The sequence below is a fragment of the Lichenostomus cassidix genome, chromosome 5 (genome assembly GCF_008360975.1).
Source record: "Lichenostomus cassidix isolate B80296 chromosome 5, HeHo_3.0, whole genome shotgun sequence".
Classification (NCBI taxonomy): domain Eukaryota; kingdom Metazoa; phylum Chordata; class Aves; order Passeriformes; family Meliphagidae; genus Lichenostomus; species Lichenostomus cassidix.
Window position 1 is genome coordinate 6,825,766 of NC_139486.1, and position 22,721 is coordinate 6,848,486.

Here is a 22,721-nt window from a genome sequence, read left to right on the forward strand (position 1 = left end):
AGAGAAGTGCAGGAGGGTTCAGGGATCTTTCTCTAATATACTCTCCAATCTTTCAGCATTTAGAGAATTAGGGAATTACAAATCGTTATTCTGGTTTTAAATAGTCTCTGATTATTTTTTCATCTTGTTCCACTGAGATCAAGTTCCACTAATCAGTTTTTGAATCCATGTGGATTCAGTCACAATTATGTTGGGGAAAGAGTTCCACAGTTTATGCAAGACTCCTTGTGGAAAGTTTTTTAAGGTTTGAACTTGCCATCTGGTTGTTGAATTCGATGTTTTCCGGTTGCTGTGTTGCTTTTGCTCTTCTCTAGCATGACATTTTTATGATTTTATCCACTTCTGCATTATTGAAGGTCTGTGACGGTCTTTGAAGAGAAAAGCAATGTGAGGATTGGCAATTCATTGGTTGCAGGGTGCTGTAACCAATTTTGCTTTTGCAATCCCTTTACTAGTGTCATATGCAGCTTCTCACTTTCATGCTTCTTATATATTCCTTTAAAAGTCCATCAAAATCCTAGAGGCATGTAATTTCCACTTCCTCACGACCTGCAATTGTGCTGATCAAACATTTCTAATTAACTGACTTCATCTGACCAAACCTTTAACTCGGAGCTGTTTAACATTTTGGGAAGACAGTAGGAAGGAAGTTGGCTATCAAGGTTGTATATCCAGCACTTCCATACTGTTATTTTTTTCCTCAGCTGGGTGTGCTGAGGGACATGGTAATTCTTTAGTCCTTAATGGGGGTGGGGATAGAGTTTGAGACAGAAAGAATGGGATGCAGAATGATCAGTGGATCTGACAGGCTGTGGATGAAGCACTTGCTGGGGAATAAAATGTCTGATGTCTGCAGAGAATGGCACAATAGAGCAATTACATTTTTGTACTGGAAAAATTACTGTTTTTTCCACTTATGTCATTCCTTTTCTTTCTCTTTTCCCAGGGATTTGGAAACCTGCCAATCTGCATGGCTAAAACTCACTTGTCGTTGTCTCATGACCCTGAACAAAAAGGAGCACCTTCAGGTTTTGTTCTGCCAATCCGAGACATTCGGGCCAGTGTTGGAGCTGGATTCTTGTATCCACTGGTAGGAACGGTATGTGATGGCTGTGGGGTGAGGAAAAAAACTTCATGTGCGTTCCAGGAATCACTTACTGTTAAGTATCTTAAATTAGGAGAGTCCTTGTCATTTGCAGTTGGTGTTTTAACAGTCCAGTGTATCAGATGCCTTAACAGGGGTTTCTCTCAGGGGTAAGAGGGATGCTGAAACAGACCATCTTGACCTTTGAATAATTAGCAAGCCCCTGCTGTATCCCTCAGGTCCCACATCTCTCTCCTCCTAGATGTTGAGGAAAGGGTGAGCTCTGCAGTTGTTGAATTCTAGGAACTGCAGTCTGGTAGAGGGAGAAATCCTTGCCCACCTGGTTGCTGTTGTGACTTTGTATTCCTGGTGAAAGCACTTTGCAGGTGACCTCTGTGTGCACCTGTGGATCAGGGTAGAACAAGGCAACCCCTCCTAAGCTTACAGAGCAGATGCCTTTGGATGAGAACTTCCAAAGCAAAGCTGACCTGTGCTATCAATCATTTATTAGGCTCCCCTCCTCTTTGCTTCTTATGGTTTTGCTGACCATCTGTTGGCTGTTCAGCCTGCAACAATTCCAGCAACTCGTTCCACTGTGCCCTTGAGTTTTTAGTTTCTGTTCCTTGATGTGATTGGCATAATGTCAGCTGAGAGGGGAGAGAGTAGCAACAATGGAAACAGGATCCTGGAACAGCTTTGATATGGATTGCCTGGCAGAAAGAGGAGCTATCTGCAAAATGAACTCACATTCAGGTTTGCATCTGTAGGAGGAACAGTAGGATGAAAGGATCCACTGGAAGTCTTACCTGGGGAATCTCTTCTGGGCAAATGTTAAGTAACTAGTTAGATTATCTTAGGGCATGAGGCAACTGGAGCAACCACCTCTGTATTTTTCTTGTTTATTAGGCCTGAACCTTTTTCTGAAGTCCTCATGGCAACATGTTTGTTATAATAAAGTTTCAAAAGCATTAGGGGTGCATGACTCAGTTGATGAAATTTGCTGATTTAAGAGTTGGATCCTCTCTTCCTTCAAATGGCTAGCTAGAGCCAAATATTGGCTTTTTCTTTTAATTCCTTTTCAAAAAGGTAGTTAAGGTTTCCAGATTACCCAAAATAAATAAGGTAACCACATCCCAATTAAAGTCTGCCTCATCCATGTTCTAAAGAGTAATGTGTGTTTTGGGATAGAATGAAAGATAGCATGCCTGTTCCTGTTATAAATGGCATTTTTTGCAAGCCAAGATTTAGTCTAAACAATGATTTATTATTTATTTCATAAGCATTGGAGAAGGAAAGGGTACACTGCATTAATGAGCTACACAAGAGAGAGATGTTTACAGACATTAAAACTAACATTTTGGCTCTTTTTCTGATGTCTTCTGTTTCTATGGAGTTGGACTTTTTCCTTTCTGCACCCTTACCAGTTTCCTAATGTTTTATTGGTCATGTAGTGAATCATGGTGTTAATTATGCCAGAGTTAACAATAATTCTTCTGGTTGGGACATGATCACTCTTCTGTGGTATCTAAAACCCAAGGAATGGATGTCCTTTTGAGAAGCAGTCTGGGGCATTTTGAATCAGATCACTGTTTTAGACCCATTCAGCAGGGGATGTGTTAGCCTCAGAATAAATTTTTGGCAGCAGCCATTGAACTGTGAGCTGAAAATGCAACAAATATGTAGCCCTATGCAGAAGCTTTTAGGATAAATGTGAGGTGAAATTAATCACTGGTGTGTGCCTATTCTTGTTATCTGAAGTTAATCACAAAGGCACGTCACTTTTTTTCAGCTTCTGAGTTTTGGATTTTTCCTTTCTGGCTCAAAGTTGAAACTGATGTACTTCAATGAAATACTCTAAGATTTTAAAGGAAATAAAATTTCAAAGGTTACCTAGATTCAAAGTGGAATAAATCATTGGACTCATATTGATTTGGCTTCTTTTCTGATGCTGAATTGAAAACAATTCCATTATTCAGCTCTACTTTTTTTGAGATCCTAAATGGCATTTATTTTAAAAGATCCACAAGAGCAACAAATAATATATGTTTAGTTGGTATTAGTTTTATTTGAAATTTTGCAAGGGGTTTGATTATACCCATGTGGGCTAAGTTTTTCTTGTAAATAAATAGTGTGAATTGCCCTGTGTTCTTTTTGAGCACATGTGGTATTAAAGGGGAGGAGTATAAAGGAGAAAAAGTTCATTCCTTCAGCTCTGAAAATAACTGAGTGCATGAAGCATTGTAGACACTTGTACAGAAAATTAGTAGCCTGGATAGAAATTATTCTGCACTGCATGGAAATTTGGGGTTTAAGCAGACTGCCTTTAAGCAACAGATAACAGAGTAGCCACTGTGGGCTGCCCTATGGAGAGGAAGGGAGGAAAAATTGACTGTTCATTTCAAAATAGAAAGTGCAAGAAATGGCAAAGTCAGGCACATTTTCAGCACCTCCTACTCTATTGAATGTCACTCTCTCAGCTCCTGCTGTGGCCTTCTGAATCTGGAGGTGGAGATCTGCAAAGCTCCATGGCTCTTCAGTCATAGGAAATTTCTTACTCTTCATGGCCAGAGACTGGGAGCTGAGAACAGGAAAATCCCTCTGGGCACTTCAAATGTCTTAATACCTTCTTGAAAGGTTCTTGAGAGCAAAATATTCATACAGCTGAGCCAAAAGGAATTGGGGTCCTCTCTGGGGCCCCCTGTTCTCTGTCTGGGAAGGCAGTGTCTCTCACAAAAAGCTAGTGCAGCCCTATAATTCATTACAAAGAGGAGACTTTAAGTGATTTTTACCTCTGCATAAGCCGTGAAAGACTTGCAGTGTACAGTGCATGTGGGACTGGTGTTAGCGCTTGTAAATGGCTGAGGAAAATGGGCTGGGACTCCAAAAGCTCCCTGAACAGTTTTGAGAACTGCAGAAAAGGCCTCACCAACAGAGCTTTGCCTCCTTGCTGCTCAGCTTATTATCAAAAGGAAGATGGGGAGGTAATTTGATTAGCGTGCAAAATACTTGCTCAGGGAGAAAATACCAGGTTGCCAAAGAGATCTTTAATCTAATGGAGACAGGCATAACAATACTGACTGTGAAAGCTGAGGCTGGGTGATGCAGATAGAAAATGAGACCTTTCAAGTTTTCCCCTTTTATAAAAATACTTAATGGCCACTGACACAAGCTACCAAACATGGTCACAAGTTGTCCACCTTTGTAGAGCCTCTGTGTTCAGCCTGTGTGTGCTGCTGGGCTAAATGCTGAGTTAGGGGAGGGGAAATGCTGTCAGCTGCAAGAATAAATCAGGCCAAGTGTAGCTCCTGCCAGCCTTGTGTTCTGCATCCCTGAAGCTGGGTACTCGGCAGTGGGACAAGTGGAGAGGACTGGCCTGAGGCTGTAGTGCTGGCAGCTGCTCTGTGAGCTTTGGTTCTGCCCCTGCACAGCCCTTCTGAGACCATTCCAGGCAGTAGAAATGGCCTCTTCATCTCTGTTTAAGCTTTATCCCCATTTAGGAAAAACAAAACTAAGCCCAAACTGCTTAATTGTCTTCTCAACAGTAATTATTCCTAATTATTTAACACATCTAGTTCTAGACTCTTAAAGAATTGTAATCAGCTGAGACTTTACAGTTGGCAAAGTTGTATTAAAATTTGTATCCTCACTTTAGTACCCAGAAAACTGCCAGAATTAATTGTCTCATCACAGCAAGTCCATGAACAGTCTTCCAGCAGTGAATGGTCAGCTGGATAGCCAAGTACTTTGCCAAAGCTTAGGCTCAGTCACTTGCAGCTGCAGAAACCAAACTTAATCCTCATCATAAAAAGCAAAAACCTCATATCTGTCTACTGACCAGGAGTTCCTGATTCTCATGGGGTCCTTCAAAACAGTCCATGACCATCCTTCTCTGGTCTGTTCATGTGCAAGGAGATGTTGCAATCAAAGTCTTCAGTATTGGATCTTATGCACAAAATGCTGCTGCTGCCATTTTAACATTCCATCTCTTGCTGTCCAGATGAGCACCATGCCAGGACTTCCTACAAGACCCTGCTTCTATGATATAGACTTGGACCCAGTAACAGGAGGAGTAAATGGGCTCTTCTGAAAGGAGTGATTAACCAAAGGTCAGTGCCTGCTTTAAGTCTTTCAATATTTGGGCTTTATTTCTCATCCTGAGATAATGGAGTTTAGTCAATCCCATATTATGCCATATGTTTCCAAATGACATTTGATTGTAATTCAGCCTGAAAGTTGCCTGCAGTACTATATAATAGTAATTAAATTTTATTTTTGTTTTAGCTCCCAGAAGAACACCTGATGAGTCATGTAAATGGAACTGTGCTCTGATCTTTTCTTTTTAAATCAGAATAAGATATGAGTGAGAATATAGTGCACAAAGTGACTGGAAGGAGGAGTGCTGAAGAATCAACCACTAACTTTTAATCTGTAATAATTTTTAAACTGCTGCATTCCAACCTAGTTGACACTGAGCATATAAAGCATACTTCCTCTGCAGACCTCCTGCTTTGTAATTGTAGCTGAAGCAGAATACAGAAGCTTAGGTTTAATGACCTCTTTTGATTCAGTGACATGATTTTAATAATTAAAAATCCTAAAGCTGGAGCTGTTTGAAACAGTCTTGGGACTTAATTGTCTTAACCGTCGGGGCTTTGCAGCCTGTATTATCTTTGAAAGTCTTGTTGGCAGCAATTTCCCGTTTGCCACATGGAATTCTCTGTTCCACTTCTCGCCCTACGGGAGAACCTGCTGTGCCCTGACGCTGCACCAGTGTCATCTCACAGGAACAAGGAGGAATCCCTTCGCTTCCCAGCGCTCTCCAGAAGTGCTTACCCTGCCTTCTGCTGGGAATTACTGCTGCAGGCTGAGCCACATCAGATATCCCAAGCCCAGCTGCGACTACTGTGTTCTCCTGTCAATGGAATGAAACCTCTGGATATCAGATCTGGAGGGACTTGGGTCTCTGGCCCGTATCTGTGGCTTCTACCAAATGTGTCTTTTGAACCATTTTCTGCTCAACCATAAGTGCAGTTGTGCCATTGACAAGCCTTGTTTCTGAAAGTACCTTTTTGGTCAATAGAAACGACACAAATAACGATCAAGTGACTTGTAGCAGGTTTTGTCAGTAGGCCAAAACTAATTTTGTAACATGAAGAATAGTGTTGCTGCCAATTTTTTAACAAATACAAATAAACTGGCAAATATTTCAAGTGCTTTTTGGGTTTTAATGTATGCACTGAGATTACTGAATTAGAACTTATTTCTGTGATTAACTGCACACAACAGCAAGCCTTGTATTGACAAGTAGGAGTGATTATTGCAGTAATAAGTAGCCTGCAATGCACCAGGGTGTGTGTGTTTTAATCTGGTTTCCTTCCCTGGATGATGTATGTCATCTGTAGGAAATAAACTACCTGAATTATTCTGTGAATTTGAGATACTTGCAGCTGACTGCAGAATATCTGAATTAAGATTCCTGAGGCCCATCTGCTTGTATGAGAATCTAGAAACATTCTGAATTTGGTGACAACTGGGAGGATCAGGATGTAGGTGTGCAGCAACGTAGGGAAGCATCTGTAGTACACAGATCCTGTGTGTGAATATGTATATATATATATATATATATATATATATATATGGAGAGAAAGAGAGATCTATAACTCCTCAGTTATTCAGGAGGGGAGAATAATTATATAAAAGTTACCTGGTTGTGACACAAGCAGACTTTAAATAGTCATAAGAGCACTTGAGATGCATTCACAGCCTCCTAAAATGTTCCTTTTGATATTCTCCAGCCAAGGATTTCCTGGCAGCCGGGAGGGCAGGCTCAGTTCTCTTGCAGGGGGTCAGGAGGGGTTCCCCCATTGCTGCCCAGCCCCCCTGTCTGGCTGAGGGTGCCTCTTCACCTGCAGCTCCTGGGCCCAGCCTTCCCTGAAGCAGGGTGCTGGAGCGGATGCTGCCAAGTCTGCTGTCAGTTCCTGCATTTAATCTTCCCTGCTATACTGCTTTCCTGCGAGTGCTCTGTGTTCCACCTTCATTTTATGCTTATGAAAGATGGGATAAGTGCAAATTTATGCTAAGATTAGCCTCCTTTTAGTTTAGCATGAGATCATAGCCATGTGCTTGAGAGAGATGGTTCAAGAGGTTGCTAGTCCCCCTCCCGCAGTGAGGCACAGCACCGCATCAGGCACGAGCTGTTGAAGGGTTTGCTACACAACAACAAAGCACAAGGGCCAAAAAATAGCCCCAAGCATCTCCAGAGATTAATGGGGAATGTTTTCTAACCTGCACTTCCAACCTCTCACTTCTCTTGCAGGATGGATACATAAATAGGTTTATTTTTTAACACTCTCCTTTGCAGCTAAGGGTGCAAGCTAGGTCTTGTCCTATCAAATAGGACACAGAGGACACTTAATTTCTTCTAACAAAGTACTGCATGGTAGTCTTCTCCTCCTGTTGCCTAGAGAAAAAACTAATTATGTACAAATTTGTTCTCTGTGGGCTATTTGTGGGTTCAGAGTCTTTAGCTGGTGTTACGGCCATCCGTCCCCTGAGCTGGGCATCACATCCTGTAAGAAATAACACAGACTGATGTTTTTAAGTAGTGCTGGGGTCAAGAAAGAGGAGATGGTGTTGCTTGTTTGACTGTCACCAGCACTTGAGTGTGGGCCCAGAAAAAGAATGGCATCCAGCCGGGCCAGGATCTTCTCTCATGCTTACCCAACTTGTGAGCTGATCCTTTGCTTGCCACAGACCGTGTCTTTTATTTCCCTTGCACCACAGCTGTTGGTGCTGCCATCTGCCCCTGGAGCACCAGCAATAATGCAAAGTGCTCCCAAGGGGATGGCTGGCAGCTTGCCTCCATCACACCACCGCATTCCCCAGCCTCACATTAGCCATCCGCGTTGTCTGCTTCCCTCCCTCCTGCCTCCGACTGCAACGAGGGAAAAGCTCCTTGCATTGAAGGGCCTCACTTGGCTTTAATAAATAAGTGGATCATAATTAGAACCCACCACCCACCTCAGGAGGGAAGCTGTTTCCAAATGAAGTTTATTATCCTGAGTGAATGCGAGCAAACACATCTCCCGGGGGAGCTTTTAAAAAGGCAATTCCTTACGATGCTCGATGCAATTTTTCAGCCCTCCTGGCTGACATTTCAGCCCAGCTAGCCCATTTTGTACCTTTTTTCCCATGAAGAAGCCAAGGAGGGGGGAGGCCATGTGTGTTTTTCTAAGCCTGGCCTACACTGGAAGCCACTTTCAAGTTCAAAGTGCTGCTTTGCCCCGTTTCTCATGTGCAAGCATGCTGTGAAGCAGTTAATGTCTGTAAAACCTTTGTGGGCGTCAGCTCCCCGTGAAGATGAATGGGGACGTTTGGGCATCTCAACGAGTTTCCTGTAGTTCATCAGCTGCACTGGGTAGTCTTTTTCCTGGAGGCTCTCCCATCAATCATCACAGCTGGAGATGTGATTTTTTTAAAGTCAGATCTCAGCAGCTTTGGGGAGAATAAAGATTCATATGTAAGAGGCACTTTCTCTGGTGTTTTTGGCATGGATTAGTTGAAAGCCAAGAGCTGGCTGTCCTTACCTCCACCTCCAAAGTAGCTCCTGCAGCACCCCAAGAGTGAGTGCTGAAAGCTGAGAAGGTTTCAGGTGGGACACAAAGAAAAAGCTGCCAAGAGCCAAGACCCCCTTCCTTCCCACAGGGCCATGAAAACCCCAGCGGTCCCTCCTCCCTGTGGGATGTACTCCCGGCTCCCTCACAGTGCCTCCTGCTGCCACTGGGATCCAAACTGGGATACCACAGCTCCATTTCGGGGAGGACCTTTACCTCGAGTTGAAGTTGGTGGTTTTCGTGCCTGCAGCTGCTGTGCACAGCCTGGGAGGGGACGGAAGGTTACTCTGCCAGCGGGCGAGGGATCCCGCCCCCCAAGGAGAGATGCTGCCCGCCAGGAGAGCGGTGCTATCCCGCTGCAGGGCGGGATGCTACCCCGCGGGGAGAAAGGGATGCTGACCGGCGAGCGCGGCGAGATGCTTTCCCATCGGAGGCAGGAGGCGGCGAGCAGGTGCCGACGGAGCCGGGCCGGGGCGGGGGGCGGGCTGGGGGCTGGCGGGGGGCGGGGGGCTGCCGGCAGCGCCCTCCCTGCCCGCCCGGGGGGCGCGGCTGCGGCGAAGGCGGCGGCGGCAGCGCAGCCGCGCGGAGCGGAGCGGAGCGGAGCCGGGCCGGGCTGCAGGTGAGGCTCGGGGGGCGCGGGGCCGGGCGGGGGCGGCTCCGCCTCGGGGGCACCGCGGGGGCGGCGAGGCGAGCGGGGTCCCGGGGCCGCCCCCGCGGTGGCTGCCCGAGGAGCCCCCCGTGCCCTGGGAGGGGTCCGGCTGCGGGGGGCTCCCCCGGCCCGGGCTGTCCTGCTGCTCACCCGCGAACGCCCCCGAAACTTGTCGGGCGCGGGGGCGGCGGAGCGCGGCTGCGGGATGCGCTCGGGGCAGTGGCTGCGGCGCTCGCACGGCTCTGACAGCTCCGCTCGGCTTCCGCTTAAAATAGGCTCATTAAAATAATAATCATTTTGAAATACCCAAATGTGCTGCGGGGGAAGCGTGCCCCGGAACCCCCTTTTAATCGCCCTGCTCCTGCAAAGCAGAGCACGAAATGCCGTGTAAAGCCTTGCCCGGAGCCCCCGAGCCCGTCCTGCAGAAGTTGGTCTGTTTGTGGTAACACCTTTTTACATCGTTCTATCCAAAACGTTCTGATCATATTTCGAGGCAGAGCTTTTTTTTTTTTTTTTTGGTTAAGGTTGACACACATCTTACAACATCATGTCTTTGATGAGCACACACGGTGTTAATTGAGGTTGCCATGGGAGGCATGAACGTAGTATAAATAAGCTCCCTTCTTGCCATGTGATTTTGCTTTTGTATTCCTCAAGCCTCCTTTTTGTATTCTCTGTTTTTGCATATTGTCATATGGTGCATTAAAGATAAAAATATCTGCTGTCTCAGGGTGTAATTTCCCTAGCTGGAACTATAAGTGCATATGGAGCAGTGGGGAAAGGATTTAGCAAACCGTAGGAGAAGAAAATATGTATGTGCCTGTGTAATAAGTATTCACCATAATATGGGCAGTTATATAAAAAAAGTCCCTTTTTACCACGTAAAATAGCAAAATAGTACTTTCTGTGATGGAACATCACTTGTTTGACATCTTGTGGCCTTATTTTGCCTTTGGATGTTGATGCTAATTAGTGAAAAAAAACCTGCTATAGTGCATCCAGCCCCGGTCTGCCTCCCAAAATGAAATGTGTCGAAAATATAAACTTTTTAGCACTTTTTAAAAATTACTCTACGGGTCTTATCACTCATCTGTTGTGTTCCAGATAAAAGATGAAAGCCTCGGTCATGCTTTGCAGTGAATTTCATGTAACATGCAAGGGGAACTGAAGCAGAAACCAAAGCCAAGGCAAAGCAGCATCTGACCTTGTCACTGGGGGGCAGAAAACAGCCGCTGGTTCCACTGGTGCTTCAATCAAGTTCCCTGGGCAATGTGGAATTGCAGAGAGCTCACAAAGTGCAAGTTCCTTCCAGGTCTGTGGGGTGAATAAAAATTGTTAACTCTTGGCTTGATTTGTCATCCTTTGGGGGATAAAAAAGGTATGCCAGACTGGCCATTATACAGTCGTTGCTGTTAGACCAAACACAGCTGGAAGTGGGTTGTTCCGGAGATGAGAGTGGCTGAGGCCAGCAAAGCCAAGGAGAAGCCACGTCTGCCTGGGATTCCTCGGAGAGGTGATAAAGTGAGTAATAAGGCGAAGTGGGAGTCATAAAGCGGATGCGACAGCTCCAGCAGAACTTCTTCTCACTGCCACATACGCTCGTTACAAAGCAACTAACGTTATTTGGAAATCTGTCTGAGGAAAAAATGCACTTTGAGCATCTCTGCAGTTCTTGTGTCTGAAGCACTGATCGGGAAAATCGGCAGCACAACGCTAACAAAGGAGAAGAGGATATGGTGAAGGCAGCTAAGGAAATTCAAATGGAGAACCCAAGAGAGGTAGAGACTCCCAGCACAGGGGCCACGTGTTCCCCACCAGAGGAACAAGCAGAAAAACCCTCCATGCTCTGTTTTAAGAAGCGGAAGAAGCCCTGTAAGAAGGGGCTGACTGCAAAGGATGCGTGTGAAGGAGCCTCAGAGGAGAAAAGCCAATGTGTCAGCACTGACCAAGAGGAGGCAAACGCTTCCCATCCATCACGATCCTCCAAAGGAGCCTGGGGAGCCATCAAAAACCTTACCAGACCTCGGAAAAGGCAGAAATCCTCCTCAAGGAAGAAAGCGCCCTCTGATTCCCAAGTGCAGCTGGAGGTGGATGCTGAGGAGAGCTGTGCACAAGACCTTACGAAGAAACGGGCAAGCTCTGGGGTGAAGATGCCCTGTGTGAGGTTTTCCAGAGGCAAGAAAAAACCCAGCCCCTCGGAAGCTGTGGAGGAGTCAGAGGGCAGTGTTCAAGCAAATGAAGTGATGGGTGTTTTGAATAAGGCTAGTGAAGAGCCAGAGGATTTGGCCCCCAAGGACAAATCTGAATCGTTCAGCCCAGTCTCTGCAGAGGAGAAGCAGGACACAGTGAAGGAGGACAAAGATACTGTGAAGGAGGACCAGGATACAGTGAAGAAGGACCAGGATACAGTGAAAGAGGAGCAGGATATAGTGAAGGAGGACCAGGATACAGCAAAGGAAAGTGACAACTCTGTTGGGAAGAGTGAGCCCTTGACAGAGCCCACACCTGATGCAGAGGAGCATTCGGAGTGCACTGTTCTGACGGAGATAACTGATTCAGAGACAGTTGGTCAAACAGCCCAGGACAAACTGCAGGAAGGGAGCCTACCCCAAACCACTGATGATGTGGATGGCAGGGAAGTTACTCCTGAACTGCCTGTTTCCAAAGATGAACATGACGATACCCCTGAAATAACACTGTGGCAGGAAATCCCTAATAGCTGCAAAGAGATGCCTGAAAGGGATGAATTGGAAAAGAGTGTAAATCCTCCTGAGGAGTGCAAAGCCAAGGAGACTGTAACTGATTTCAGTGAGTTGGTATCTGGAGGTGATGCAGCAAGAGTGCAGGATGCAGCAAGTGTGCAAGATACCACGAGTGTGCAGGAGACAGTGAGTGTGCAGGAGGCAGCGAGTGTGCAGGATACAGTCACTGTACAGGATGCAGCAATTGTGAAGGATGCAGCGAATGTGCAGGAGGCAGTGAGTGTGCCGGATACCACAAGTGTGCAGGAGGCAGCAAGTGTGCAAGATACCACAAGTGTGCAGGAGACAGCAAGTGTGCAGGAGACAGTGAGTGTGAAGGATGCAGCGAGTGTGCAGGAGGCAGTAAGTGTGCAGGATACCACAAGTGTGAAGGATGCAGTGAATGTGAAGGATGAAGCAAGTGTGCAGGAGGCAGCAAGTGAGAAGGATGCAGCAAGTGTGCAAGATACTATGAGTGTGCAGGATACAGTGAGTGTGCAGGATACAGTGAGTGTGCGGGATACAGTGAGTGTGAAGGATGCAGTGAGTGTGCAGGAGGCAGTGAGTGTGAAGGATGCAGTGAGTGTGCAGGAGGCAGCAAGTATGCAGGATACCACGAGTGTGCAGGAGGTAGCGAGTGTGAAGGATGCAGTGAGTGTGAAGGATGAAACAAGTGTGCAGGAGGCAGTGAGTGTGAAGGATGTAACAAGTGTGCAGGAGGCAGCAAGTGTGAAGGATGAAACAAGTGTGCAGGAGGCAATGAGTGTACAGGAGGCAGCAAGTGTGCAGGAGGCAGTGAGTGTGAAGGATGTAACAAGTGTGCAGGAGGCAGCAAGTGTGAAGGATGAAAAAAGTGTGCAGGAGGCAATGAGTGTACAGGAGGCAGCAAATGTGCAGGAGGCAGCAAATGTGCAGGAGGCAGCAAGTGTGCAGGAGGCAGCAAGTGTGCAGGAGGCAGCCAGTGTGAAGGAGGCAGCCAGTGTGCAGGAGGCAGTGAGTGTGCAGGAGGCAGCCAGTGTGCAGGAGGCAGCAAATGTGCAGGAGGCAGTGAGTGTGCAGGAGGCAGTGAGTGTGCAGGAGGCAGCAAATGTGCAGGAGGCAGCAAGTGTGCAGGAATGCTCCAGCCGTCAGGTATTAGAAGCAAACACAGGTGCCGGTGTCAGCATTGTCATCACCATCACCGAAGCTGAGGACTCTGACAACACCGACTCTGACCAGGCCTATGAGCCATCCCCAGTTTTGCACCACAAAAAGCAAAAAGGGAATAAAAAATCGAACAGGAATGCTGATGTTGGCACAAAAGAGGGCCCCGAGGCTGGCAGCGGTCCCCAGGCAGAGGAGAAAGGTCTGGGTGACCAGGGGCACAGAACTGGGGAGCAGTACGAATTGCTCCTCATAGAAACTGCCTCTTCCCTCGTGAAGGCGGCCATTCAGTCATCCATAGAGCAGCTGGTCAACGAAATGGCCCTGGAACAGAATAAACACAACAGCTTTCTGTGATGGCAGCCTTGCCCCTGAGAGAAAGAGCAGAGGGAGTGATTTAAAGCTCCATTTGGCCTGCAGGGTGTGTGGAGAACTTGGAGAGCTCCCAGGGCCGAGGTGTAGTTAATTCTGCATGCCCGTTCAGTTGTGTGTCTATGTGAAATGGATCCTGGAATGGGGGCAGACCCTGCCGAGTGCAGTGTGTCCCCAGACAGCGCCACTGACCACAGCTGCGGAAAAATTAAGGTGTTCCAGTGACTGTGTTTTCACTTACTGACATATTTATGTCAAGGCCACATTTCTGCCATCACCCATGCCAGGTTTCCCCGCTGTTCATGCTGTAGATCTGTGCATCCATGTGTTTGAAGAAAGGTCCTGAGAGGCCATGAAGGCCCAGCCTGCTGCTGGGCTGGATTTGAGGCTGAGAGGCCTGCTGCTGGGCTGGATTTGAGGTACGCTGGAACAGCTGGAGGCTTGCTGGGGCTTTACTGCAGATGGGGGAGAGTGAAGTGTCTGCAATGTTAACATGAAAGCATCAATGCCAGGCTGGTGCTCAGTGCTGTGAACAGGCCCTCGCTACGCACAGGCGCCAGGAGCCGCGGTCACTGCTGCAGCATGAAGCTCACTCGGCCTCTCCTCCTCGTCATGAACAGCCTGTGCATCTCCAGACATGTTAAATCTCAGCATCAGCCTTGCTGACCCCGGTGCTGCACAAATGCCAGGAGAGCGACAGCGCTTCATTTGCTGGGGGTGCCTTTCTCGCACCATTAAACTCGACAGGCAGAATTCCCTGCGGCATCACAGGCATGGCTGGGAGGGAGCAGCCCTGTGCAGGCAGCCCCTCTCCTCCCTCGCCTCCCTCCGTCCCAGTCCCGGTGTCGTGGTGAAGCTCTCCTCAGATGTAGCATATTTTTTATACATGGCATGTGATATAAATAGCAGTGAGCTGCATGCGTGTTTAGCAGTCAACATAGTTTGGGAAGCTGCGATGTGCTGCCGGCGCTGGGATTGCTTTGATTTGGTCTGAGTGCTGCTGGCATCCCTGGCTGCTGGCGGCAGCCTGTCCCTCACCACTCCCTGCTCGCCGCAAAGCCCTCCTGCCTTCATCCAGCCCAGGCATCCCTTGGGAATCGTGCATTATGCCCGGCTCGCTGCCACCAGGCTCTGGCACGCCATGGAGCTCGCTCTGAAACATGCAGGGAAATGCTGGAGCAATCTCACCAGAGTCCTCAGGGAAAAAAATCCAGACGTGAGGGCCTGAGGACATGGCTGGAAAATGCCTGGGCAAGCCTACTGCTGTCAAACCCCATGAACTGCCCTGCTCTGAGGGGGTTTGCACTGGGGTAGCGTGTATGTGCAAGCATCGCCTCCAAGTACCAGTTCTTCAGGAGAAAGGGGCCTTTTAATAATATGGGATTGCATCTGCGTGGCTGGGATTTGTGTCCAGCTGTGGGCAAGGCAGTGTGTTCCTCTGAGAAAATTCTCCTGCGTGTTCCTCAGCCGGTACAGAAATAGCAGCCGTGCTTGGCAATTGCTCACTGACCATGGGCAGTGAGCTGAGATTTCCCTTCCCAGCGTAGGATTTGAAGTCCTGCTGAAATACAAGGGCTCTACCTGTCCCTCGTATCTGGTGCCCAACCATGTTTTAAACCTTGACAAGACATCTCCATTGTCACAAGAGGACTGTGAACAGCAAGAGCCACAGCTCATTTCTGTGCAAGTAAAACTTAAGAAAACGCTGAGGATGGTAAAGAAAAAAAGTGGGTTTTTTTCCTGTGAATTTGTTTATTAAGTTATCAGCTATAGATAATTCAGTGTGTATAATTTTAATGGCTTTGTACTTCATACTGGTCCTTCCAGGTATTTTGCAGTAGTTTTGAAAGGGACTTTTAAAGGACTTTTAAATGTACCCTTGGAGCTGCCACAGCACCCTGGGAAGAGCCATCCTGATGCTGGGGGTTCCTTATGGGATTACACTGGGCACTGTGGCAGGTTGGTGCTGAACAAAGGGCTGCAGCATTGCTGTGGGACCCCACTGGAGTCAGCTGCAGAAGAGGATGTCCAACCTTTAGTAAATAAACACAAAGTTACCCCACAGGGCCAGGCTGTCATCTTCTGTCAGCCTGCTAAGCTGTTTTGGGAGGATTTCGTGTTATTTCAGTATTGCCTTTTAGGCGAAACACATCTTCAAAAGAGGAGGAGAATGGCAGAAATGCTTAGTCCAGCCCTGCCCTGCGACTTGCTCCATGTCAGGGGGTTGGGTTTGCATCCTCTCTTGTAGCTGGTTTTCCCTCTGTTACAGCTGTACATAGAACTGGTGATTATTTCATTAAAGCTGAATGTACCTGTTGTTTTCTTGCCTTGTGATTGAGTGGGCAGCTATGGAGAGATTTTATATGTGAAAGGATTAACTCACAGTGGTGCTCCGTTGTGTCCAGCTCTTTCAGGCAGTCATACAGTGAGCAGAGAGAAATCTCAATGTTGGTGGCAGACCCAAATTCTTTGGAGGTTTGCTCCTCCTCTGCCCTTTCTGTGACATTTCCTTTCAGTTGTTGGTCAGTCACTTCCACTACACAGTCCTGGCTGCCCAGGGACTGCTGTAAGGAATTTGTGAAGGATCAGAAATCTCTGGCAGCTAAGAAAAGCCATCCTGCTACCCCATGGTTAAATTCCCTATTAGATGCCCTGTGGCACTGGAGGAAAATACCTAAAGCTCCACAGACTGACAGGGGTCAAACCCCACTGCCCATGGAATGGCACAGCTCTGATTCCATGCAGGTGGTTTGGTTTCCTCTGTGAGCTGCTGGCTCATGCTTCCTGCTCCCAAGGCTTGGGGTTGCTGTTTCCAGGTGCACAGTTTGGTGCTGACAAGGTTCAGGTATTTTGGGAGGGAGAGCAGCACATTTGGTGCTTCAGCACTTTCTGTGACATCTCAAATGGGCCCCACATCCATTTATTTTTCCCCCCATAACATCTTTCATGTAATTTCTTGAGACACTTTAAAACATACAGAAAATACAGGGGAAAGAGATTATACATTTTTAATAGTATTAATACTATTTATTCTTTCAGGTTTACAGAACAAAATATAGGCTCATAACAGCCGCTAATGACTTAATTAAGACTCTCTACTCGTTCCTTATCATTAGAGAGTAGAACATTAATAAAACATTAATTCTTTCAGAGCAGGAATGATGAATCTACTATTGTAAAGGCGTGCTGGGCCAGGAAACCTATAAGGATGTGGCTATGTGGTTGTGCCAGAGCACCAAAGGGTGGCCTGACCTTAGGACCATCTTCCTCACCAACAACTAAAATAATCTGGAATTATCATAAAATAGTGGGATTGTTTAGGTTGGAAAAGCCCTTTAAGATCACCCAGCACTGCCATGCCCACCACTAAACCATGTCCCCAGGTGCCACATCTACACATCTTTTAAATCCCTCCAGGGATGGTGACTCCACCACTGCCCTGGGCAGCCTTTTCCAATGCTGGACATTCCTCTCAGGGAATAAATTTTTCCTGATATCCAATCATTTTTATTGCCCCATTCAGATTGCTTCTGAGCTGTCTGGCTCCTTATCCAGAAATCCATTGCTTGCTGCCCTCTGAATTATGGAAGTGGTTCTTCTGCTCACCTCACAGGCTGTGCTGCTGCTTTTGTCCCAGATGTTTCCCTTGCTCTCCTCAGTGGGGACAATATCCAACAAGTTCCCTATCCCTGCTTTGCTGTGTCATTTTGAATATTTTCATCTCCCACAGCTTTTTTATATTAGCAGCAAAGAAAAGGGTGTTTAAATAGTGTAAATCATACCCAGAAAGGCTTCCAGGGGGATAAAAAGCTTTTCTGTTTTGTCAACACTGAGCCTAGCAGAAAACAAGTGTATCCATTGAAAAATTCCTTGTGGAAATTGCCCATAGACAATGATGGCACAAACAAATATTGTATTTTCTTTCTTGCCCTGGGACACCAAAAGTGGTTTAGAAATGCACAGGGCTGGATCTCCAGCTGCTGAAGATCACAGCAGCTCTGTAGACTTCAAAGGACTGACTTTACAGTAGTCAGGAATCTGATGTTTGAGTCCAAGGTGCAATCCCTGCATAAATGATGGACATTCTCATATGTATCATATAAAAATGAAGGTGCAGTTGTGGGGTTTTTGTTGTTTTTGTGGGGTTCAGTTGTTTGGGATTTTTTTCCACAAATGTATGTAAGAAATTGAGTAAATTCATGACAAACACAAGAATCCTGGTTTGTACTTGGGATGGATGAATAGATGGATGGGTGGATGGATGGATGGACAGACGGATGCCAGATCCTGCTGACAGACCCACATGTTGTGAGCAGTGAAGCCCCAGTGTTGTCTGTCTTACAGATAGAGCCTTTCAACATGAGTAACTCAAAATGATGAAGTGCTCCAAGGAAACAGATTGATTTAAATAAATGCTTTAATATGATTTTACCTCTGCAGTTTTATCTCCCAGAGAAATGGTTCTTGTCAGCTCTTGTTGGGTAGTATTAAAATAATGAAATGCTCTTCATTTGCAAACAGACAAAATCTTAACATTAAATGTGACTTAAAAAAAAAACCAACTAATCAGAGGATGTTATTTCCTATACAGTTATTTAAGCTACAATATAGGTTAATGTTTTTAGGAGGCACAGCTTTCACGTTTTTGTTTTTTGCAGAGAATTGTGAAGAGTGCAGTTCTGTGCCAAATGATGGCATTTTTCTGCTGTGGAGTTAAAGTCCACTTAGCTAAAAAGTGGATTTCAGCAAAAATACCCAAACTCAGCATTTTAAAGTAGATATTGTTATATAAAGACTGACAAACAGGCTGGATACAAAGGGAAGCGAGATGGTAAGAAAACACGTTTTGCAATTCAGATTTTTAAGATGAAAGTGTCATCTGCAGATCGAGCTGGCAGTCACCCTGACAGTCCTTAAGTTAGACCTCGCAGAGATCTGCCTTCCAAACCTCTTTAATCTGGCAGAGATGACATCCCGCCACCAAAACGGGTGCTCCAGCAGGTCCGGTGTCCTTTCAGGAGGTGACCTTCCAGCGCCAGGTCCTTCCCGGCGCAACGACACACCGAGCATCACTTTACCGCTGTCCCTGAGAGAAAATTCCCATCTGGAGAGGGATGTCATCCCTGCGCTCTAGCGCCCGTCACTCGTGTCACATTTGCTCTCCCCGTTTGCCATTTTAGCGAAGACACGAGGCCGCCGTGCCGGTGTGTCAGCGCTCAGCGCGGTGACAGCTCCTGCTGAGGTGGCACTGGGTGGGAAGCGCAAGTACCGCGACTCCTCCGGAGCTGCCGAGCATCCCCCGGGAAGGGAGAGCAGCGCATCCCCGCTGCTGCCGGCAGCCCCCGCCGCTCCCTGCCTGCCAAGCCTCCCAGACTGCGCTGCACGAAGGCGTGGGGCTCCGGCGCAGCCCAGACAGCCTGCGACTGAATTTGCATTCCGTTTCCCAGCTGGAGCGAGGCAGGCAAGGCCGAGGCGCTGGGAGCCTCCCGTCCCGAAGCTGCCGGGGGTGTGTGGGGCAGCCTGAGGCAGGAGGAGCGGGCTGGGGGCGCGGCTGGGAGCGCAACAGGCACAACAGGAACGCGCACCGCACCCCGAGCATCAGTGCCGTGAGTAAGCGAGTCACGGAGACACTGGTGGGGGATGCTCGGCACTAATGACAGGCTGGGCAGCCTGCCCAGCTGGCTCCGGAGGTGCTGCGGGCGGCGGAGGCGACCGCTGGCCCAGCGGGTCCCTCTGGGATGGCTGCCGGCAAAGGGGAGACGCAGAGCATCAGCCTCCTCTCCGGTGCTTCGGCCAGAGCTGGGCGAGGCTGCACGCCCAGCACTGGCTCCCTGTCTCGATGGCTGACACCACTGCCTGCCTGCCATGAGGCTCTTCTCCTACATCCATCTCCCCACCGTGGTTTCCCTGCCCTGGTGCCTATAGGTGGTTTTACATCCTAACACGGGTGGGCTGCAAATCCCAGCGACTGTCAGGAGGGTCAGAGGGCTTTACACAGTGTTTTCTTACACCCTTTGTGCCAGTAACAGGAGGATACACATGGACTTAACATTGCCCTGTGCATCCCGGGAGGTCACCCCAGTCATGGGCTGCCTGGAACTCCCCAAAGCTTCCCACAGCCATCCCCACTCAGGTGAAACCCAGTGCAGCAGAGAAGGGTGAGAGCCTTGCTGTGCCTTTGTTCCGAGGGTGCAGCCTCTGGTTTGGAATAGTTGGTGGAAACTTTTCCTCTCGTAGGCTGCTTTTGAAGTTGTGTCATTACTTTTTCTTAATGAAACATGCAAATCCTGTAGATGCTGCGATTGCATCTCAGGGAACTCCGTCTTGACACAGCTCTGGTTGTAAATATTTAACTGGCATGTAATTTAGGGCACATCCAGCCTCATTACCTTTTCCCTCATGATTTCTTATTGCTCAGAATACATTTTCCTAGTGCTCGTCTGCTGGGAAGCCCGCTCTGTTGCAGACTTTTCAGGCAATCCTGGACAAGAGGGGAAAAGACAAGACTGAGTTTTATTAAACAGGGAATCTGAAGATCGTGGCAGTGGTATGGCATGACCAGGTTGGCTGATTGCTGTGGGAGGCCTTTCACAAGCCAAAAAGAAACCTCTCAATTCGGCCAGTGGTAGCCCATGGTCCCATTCAATGAGGCTGAATTACATATGCTGAGGTAACTTTTTCTCTGCATTTCTGAAACCTTCACTTACACCTGATAAATACTTTCTCCCTCCAAAATACCATAAAACTATTCAGTATCAGCATTACACTAAAGAAATGAAATGTCATGATCACAGTATTTCACGGCCTTATTTTTAACTGCAATGCTCACTGCTTCAGGTTTACATCCCAACAGCAACTTTAATTTCCCTGTTCAACCTTCTTGGTGTGCATAAATGTCCCAAACCCCTCTGATGAGGGGCATTGTACCCACAGGAGGGATGTCAGCCCTCCCACAGCCCCTGCCCACTGCCTCTGCCAGACTGCAGTGATTTCAGAGACAATGTGCAAGTGAAGAGCCTGCCCGAAAGGCTGCTGTAGCCAGATGGCAGGAGATGCTTGTTTCAGCCAGTCTGTGCAGGATGTAAAAGGAGCTGATGGGGTTTTTATCCTGTGTGGAGATGGGGCAAACACAGCCTGGCCATCAGCATCACCCCCCAGGCAGCCAGCAAGGGGATGCCAGCATCACTCTCCCCTGGATGACCCAAAATTCAAAGAGGAAGAGGTAAAATCTGAGCATTTGCAGGTGAGCACTGCAAAGTTACCTTTGGAGGACAACTTGTGCAGGTAAGAGGCACCAAAGCCTTGCACCTCTGGCTCTGGTAATTCAGGAAAAGTTCAACCCAATGCTTTCATTGCTCAAGTGCTACCAAACAGCCATCAGGGCAGGTGGGGAAAAGCAAGGTTCTCAGTAAAATAACCAGACCTGACACTTCAAGGTGGCATAAACACACTTTCCTCCACACACTTTTCTCCACACATTTTACTGCACCATAAGAAGCCTGAGAAACACAGACCCTGTTGGGCCTGGCCTTTTCAGCACCAGAGCTCTAAAAACACTTTAAAATATTTCAAATTACCTATATTGAAATTGTTCCTTACACTCTGGTGGCTGAGCCAGATAACCTACAGTCAGCATTTTGGGCCCAGCCCCCAGATACACGATGACAGCCACTGCTACACTTACAGGCATTTTAGAGGCTCACTTGAGCTGGCTGAGAAGTCTGCTCATGCTCAGGGGCTTTGGCAGTGGGGTCTGAGCCCCAGTCTTCCCATCTTTACATAAAACATGAGCTGCAGAGCCCACAGACAAGGCACTTCAATGACTGTGGTTCATCAGCTCAGTACCCCTGATGATGGGACCCCTTCACAGCACAAGGCAAATCTCCAAGGATCCCCTGGAGCTTTGGGACTTCCAGCCTTGAAGTATTCCCACGCTGGGGCTTTCTTTGCTTAAGCCCATGTGCATCTATTAACCAATCGCAGATATCTGGAAGGAATCACTGGTATAATTATTCTGCACACTGTGACAAAATTCTTTAGGTTTTTATTAAAAAAAAATCAAACCCCAACAAGAAATGAGTATTTGCCAAGCCCAGCTGTGCAAGTCAGGCAGATTTCCAAGCATGCACCGGCACAAAGGTTAAGCACTCAGTAATTCAAGTGTCTTCCACATACTGTAATAAAAATTCTTATGATTTATCCAGGAGCAGCTGCTGCCCTTGCTAAGCAAATGTAACTGCCCTGTAAAATTATTTTCTATTCATAAGACTAGGAGAGAATGATGTTTTTATGTTAACATAACTCGAAGCTGATGACTTCTGTCTCCAGCTTTTCCTGATGCTTTAATTATAACAGTGTTTTAACACTTGCAGTAGAAAACTGCTGAAAATGCATTTCTTGTATTGCAAATGGTGCAAAAAAAAAAAAAAAAAGCCTTTGGCAGATGTTTGATGTCACAGATGTTCAGTCCCACAAAGGTTAACCAAAGTACAGCCTAGAAGGGGGCGCGAGGATAACATAAAACAATCACTTACAGTTGTATCTTTTCAAGGATACATGGGACATGCACATGGACACAGCCCTGGTTTATGGATCATCTTGTCTTTGCTGGAGTGTTTGCAGTCGGTGCCATGGAGTCACTCCTACAGCACACACAGCTGAGAGACATTTGGCTCTTCTACCCAAGATCATCGCTTTTATAAAAGCTCCCTTTTTAATGGGCAAGAAGTGAACAAAACCGTCCTGCCCACGCACCTGAGGATGAGCAGCATGTCCCAGAGATGCCTTGGGCACTGCTGCTTGCTGTCCCTGCTGCTGTCCCCAATACTGAGCTCTATTACCACTACCCTGTTACCTCTGCAGAGACATCAAGAGCCCTTTGACTTTCAATACCAGTTCCTTCAGGCAAGTTAGGCATCTATTTGACGATCCGAGGTGCTTATCAACTGACTGAATAGTAGATATTCAGCCCTCTACAGCTCATCTCTACAGCTCTAGCCACCCTAGCAAACACTTCTCTCTGTTTTTAAATTAAATGTGGGAAGCCTAGGGAAGCAAGCAGCACCCGGAGAAGCCAGCCCACTCAGTAAAGTGTCACACACAAATAGGGAATGACCATA

General features: G+C 47.3%; 2 protein-coding genes across 3 annotated transcripts in view; both read left to right on the forward strand.

Annotated features, from left to right (window-relative positions):
* MTHFD1 (methylenetetrahydrofolate dehydrogenase, cyclohydrolase and formyltetrahydrofolate synthetase 1) overlaps window positions 1–6,294 on the forward strand; it is a 39,592-nt gene extending 33,298 nt beyond the window's left edge. Inside the window, exons 26-28 of the mRNA XM_085061155.1 lie at window positions 947–1,099; window positions 5,082–5,190; window positions 5,366–6,294. Coding sequence (XP_084917281.1) covers window positions 947–1,099; window positions 5,082–5,171 — 243 coding nt within the window. The 3' untranslated portion in view covers window positions 5,172–5,190; window positions 5,366–6,294. The remainder of the gene's footprint in view (window positions 1–946; window positions 1,100–5,081; window positions 5,191–5,365) is intronic.
* A 467-nt stretch (window positions 6,295–6,761) lies between these two features.
* AKAP5 (A-kinase anchoring protein 5) lies at window positions 6,762–15,919 on the forward strand. 2 transcript variants are annotated; one of them, XM_085061156.1, is made up of 2 exons: window positions 6,762–9,148; window positions 10,451–15,919. In XM_085061156.1, exon 2 carries the CDS (start codon window positions 11,080–11,082, stop codon window positions 13,585–13,587), a length of 2,508 nt encoding a protein of 835 aa, XP_084917282.1. In that variant the 5' UTR covers window positions 6,762–9,148; window positions 10,451–11,079; the 3' UTR covers window positions 13,588–15,919. The 2 variants fall into 2 exon arrangements, with proteins under 2 accessions (XP_084917282.1, XP_084917283.1); XM_085061157.1 differs by lacking the exon at window positions 6,762–9,148 and adding an exon at window positions 9,223–9,316.
* The last annotated feature ends 6,802 nt before the right edge of the window (window positions 15,920–22,721 follow it).

What these genes read in the sequence shown, in the direction of transcription:
- AKAP5 (XM_085061156.1), top strand. Translation starts at nt 11,080, where the DNA reads ATGGTGAAGGCAGCTAAGGAAATTCAAATGGAGAACCCAAGAGAGGTA.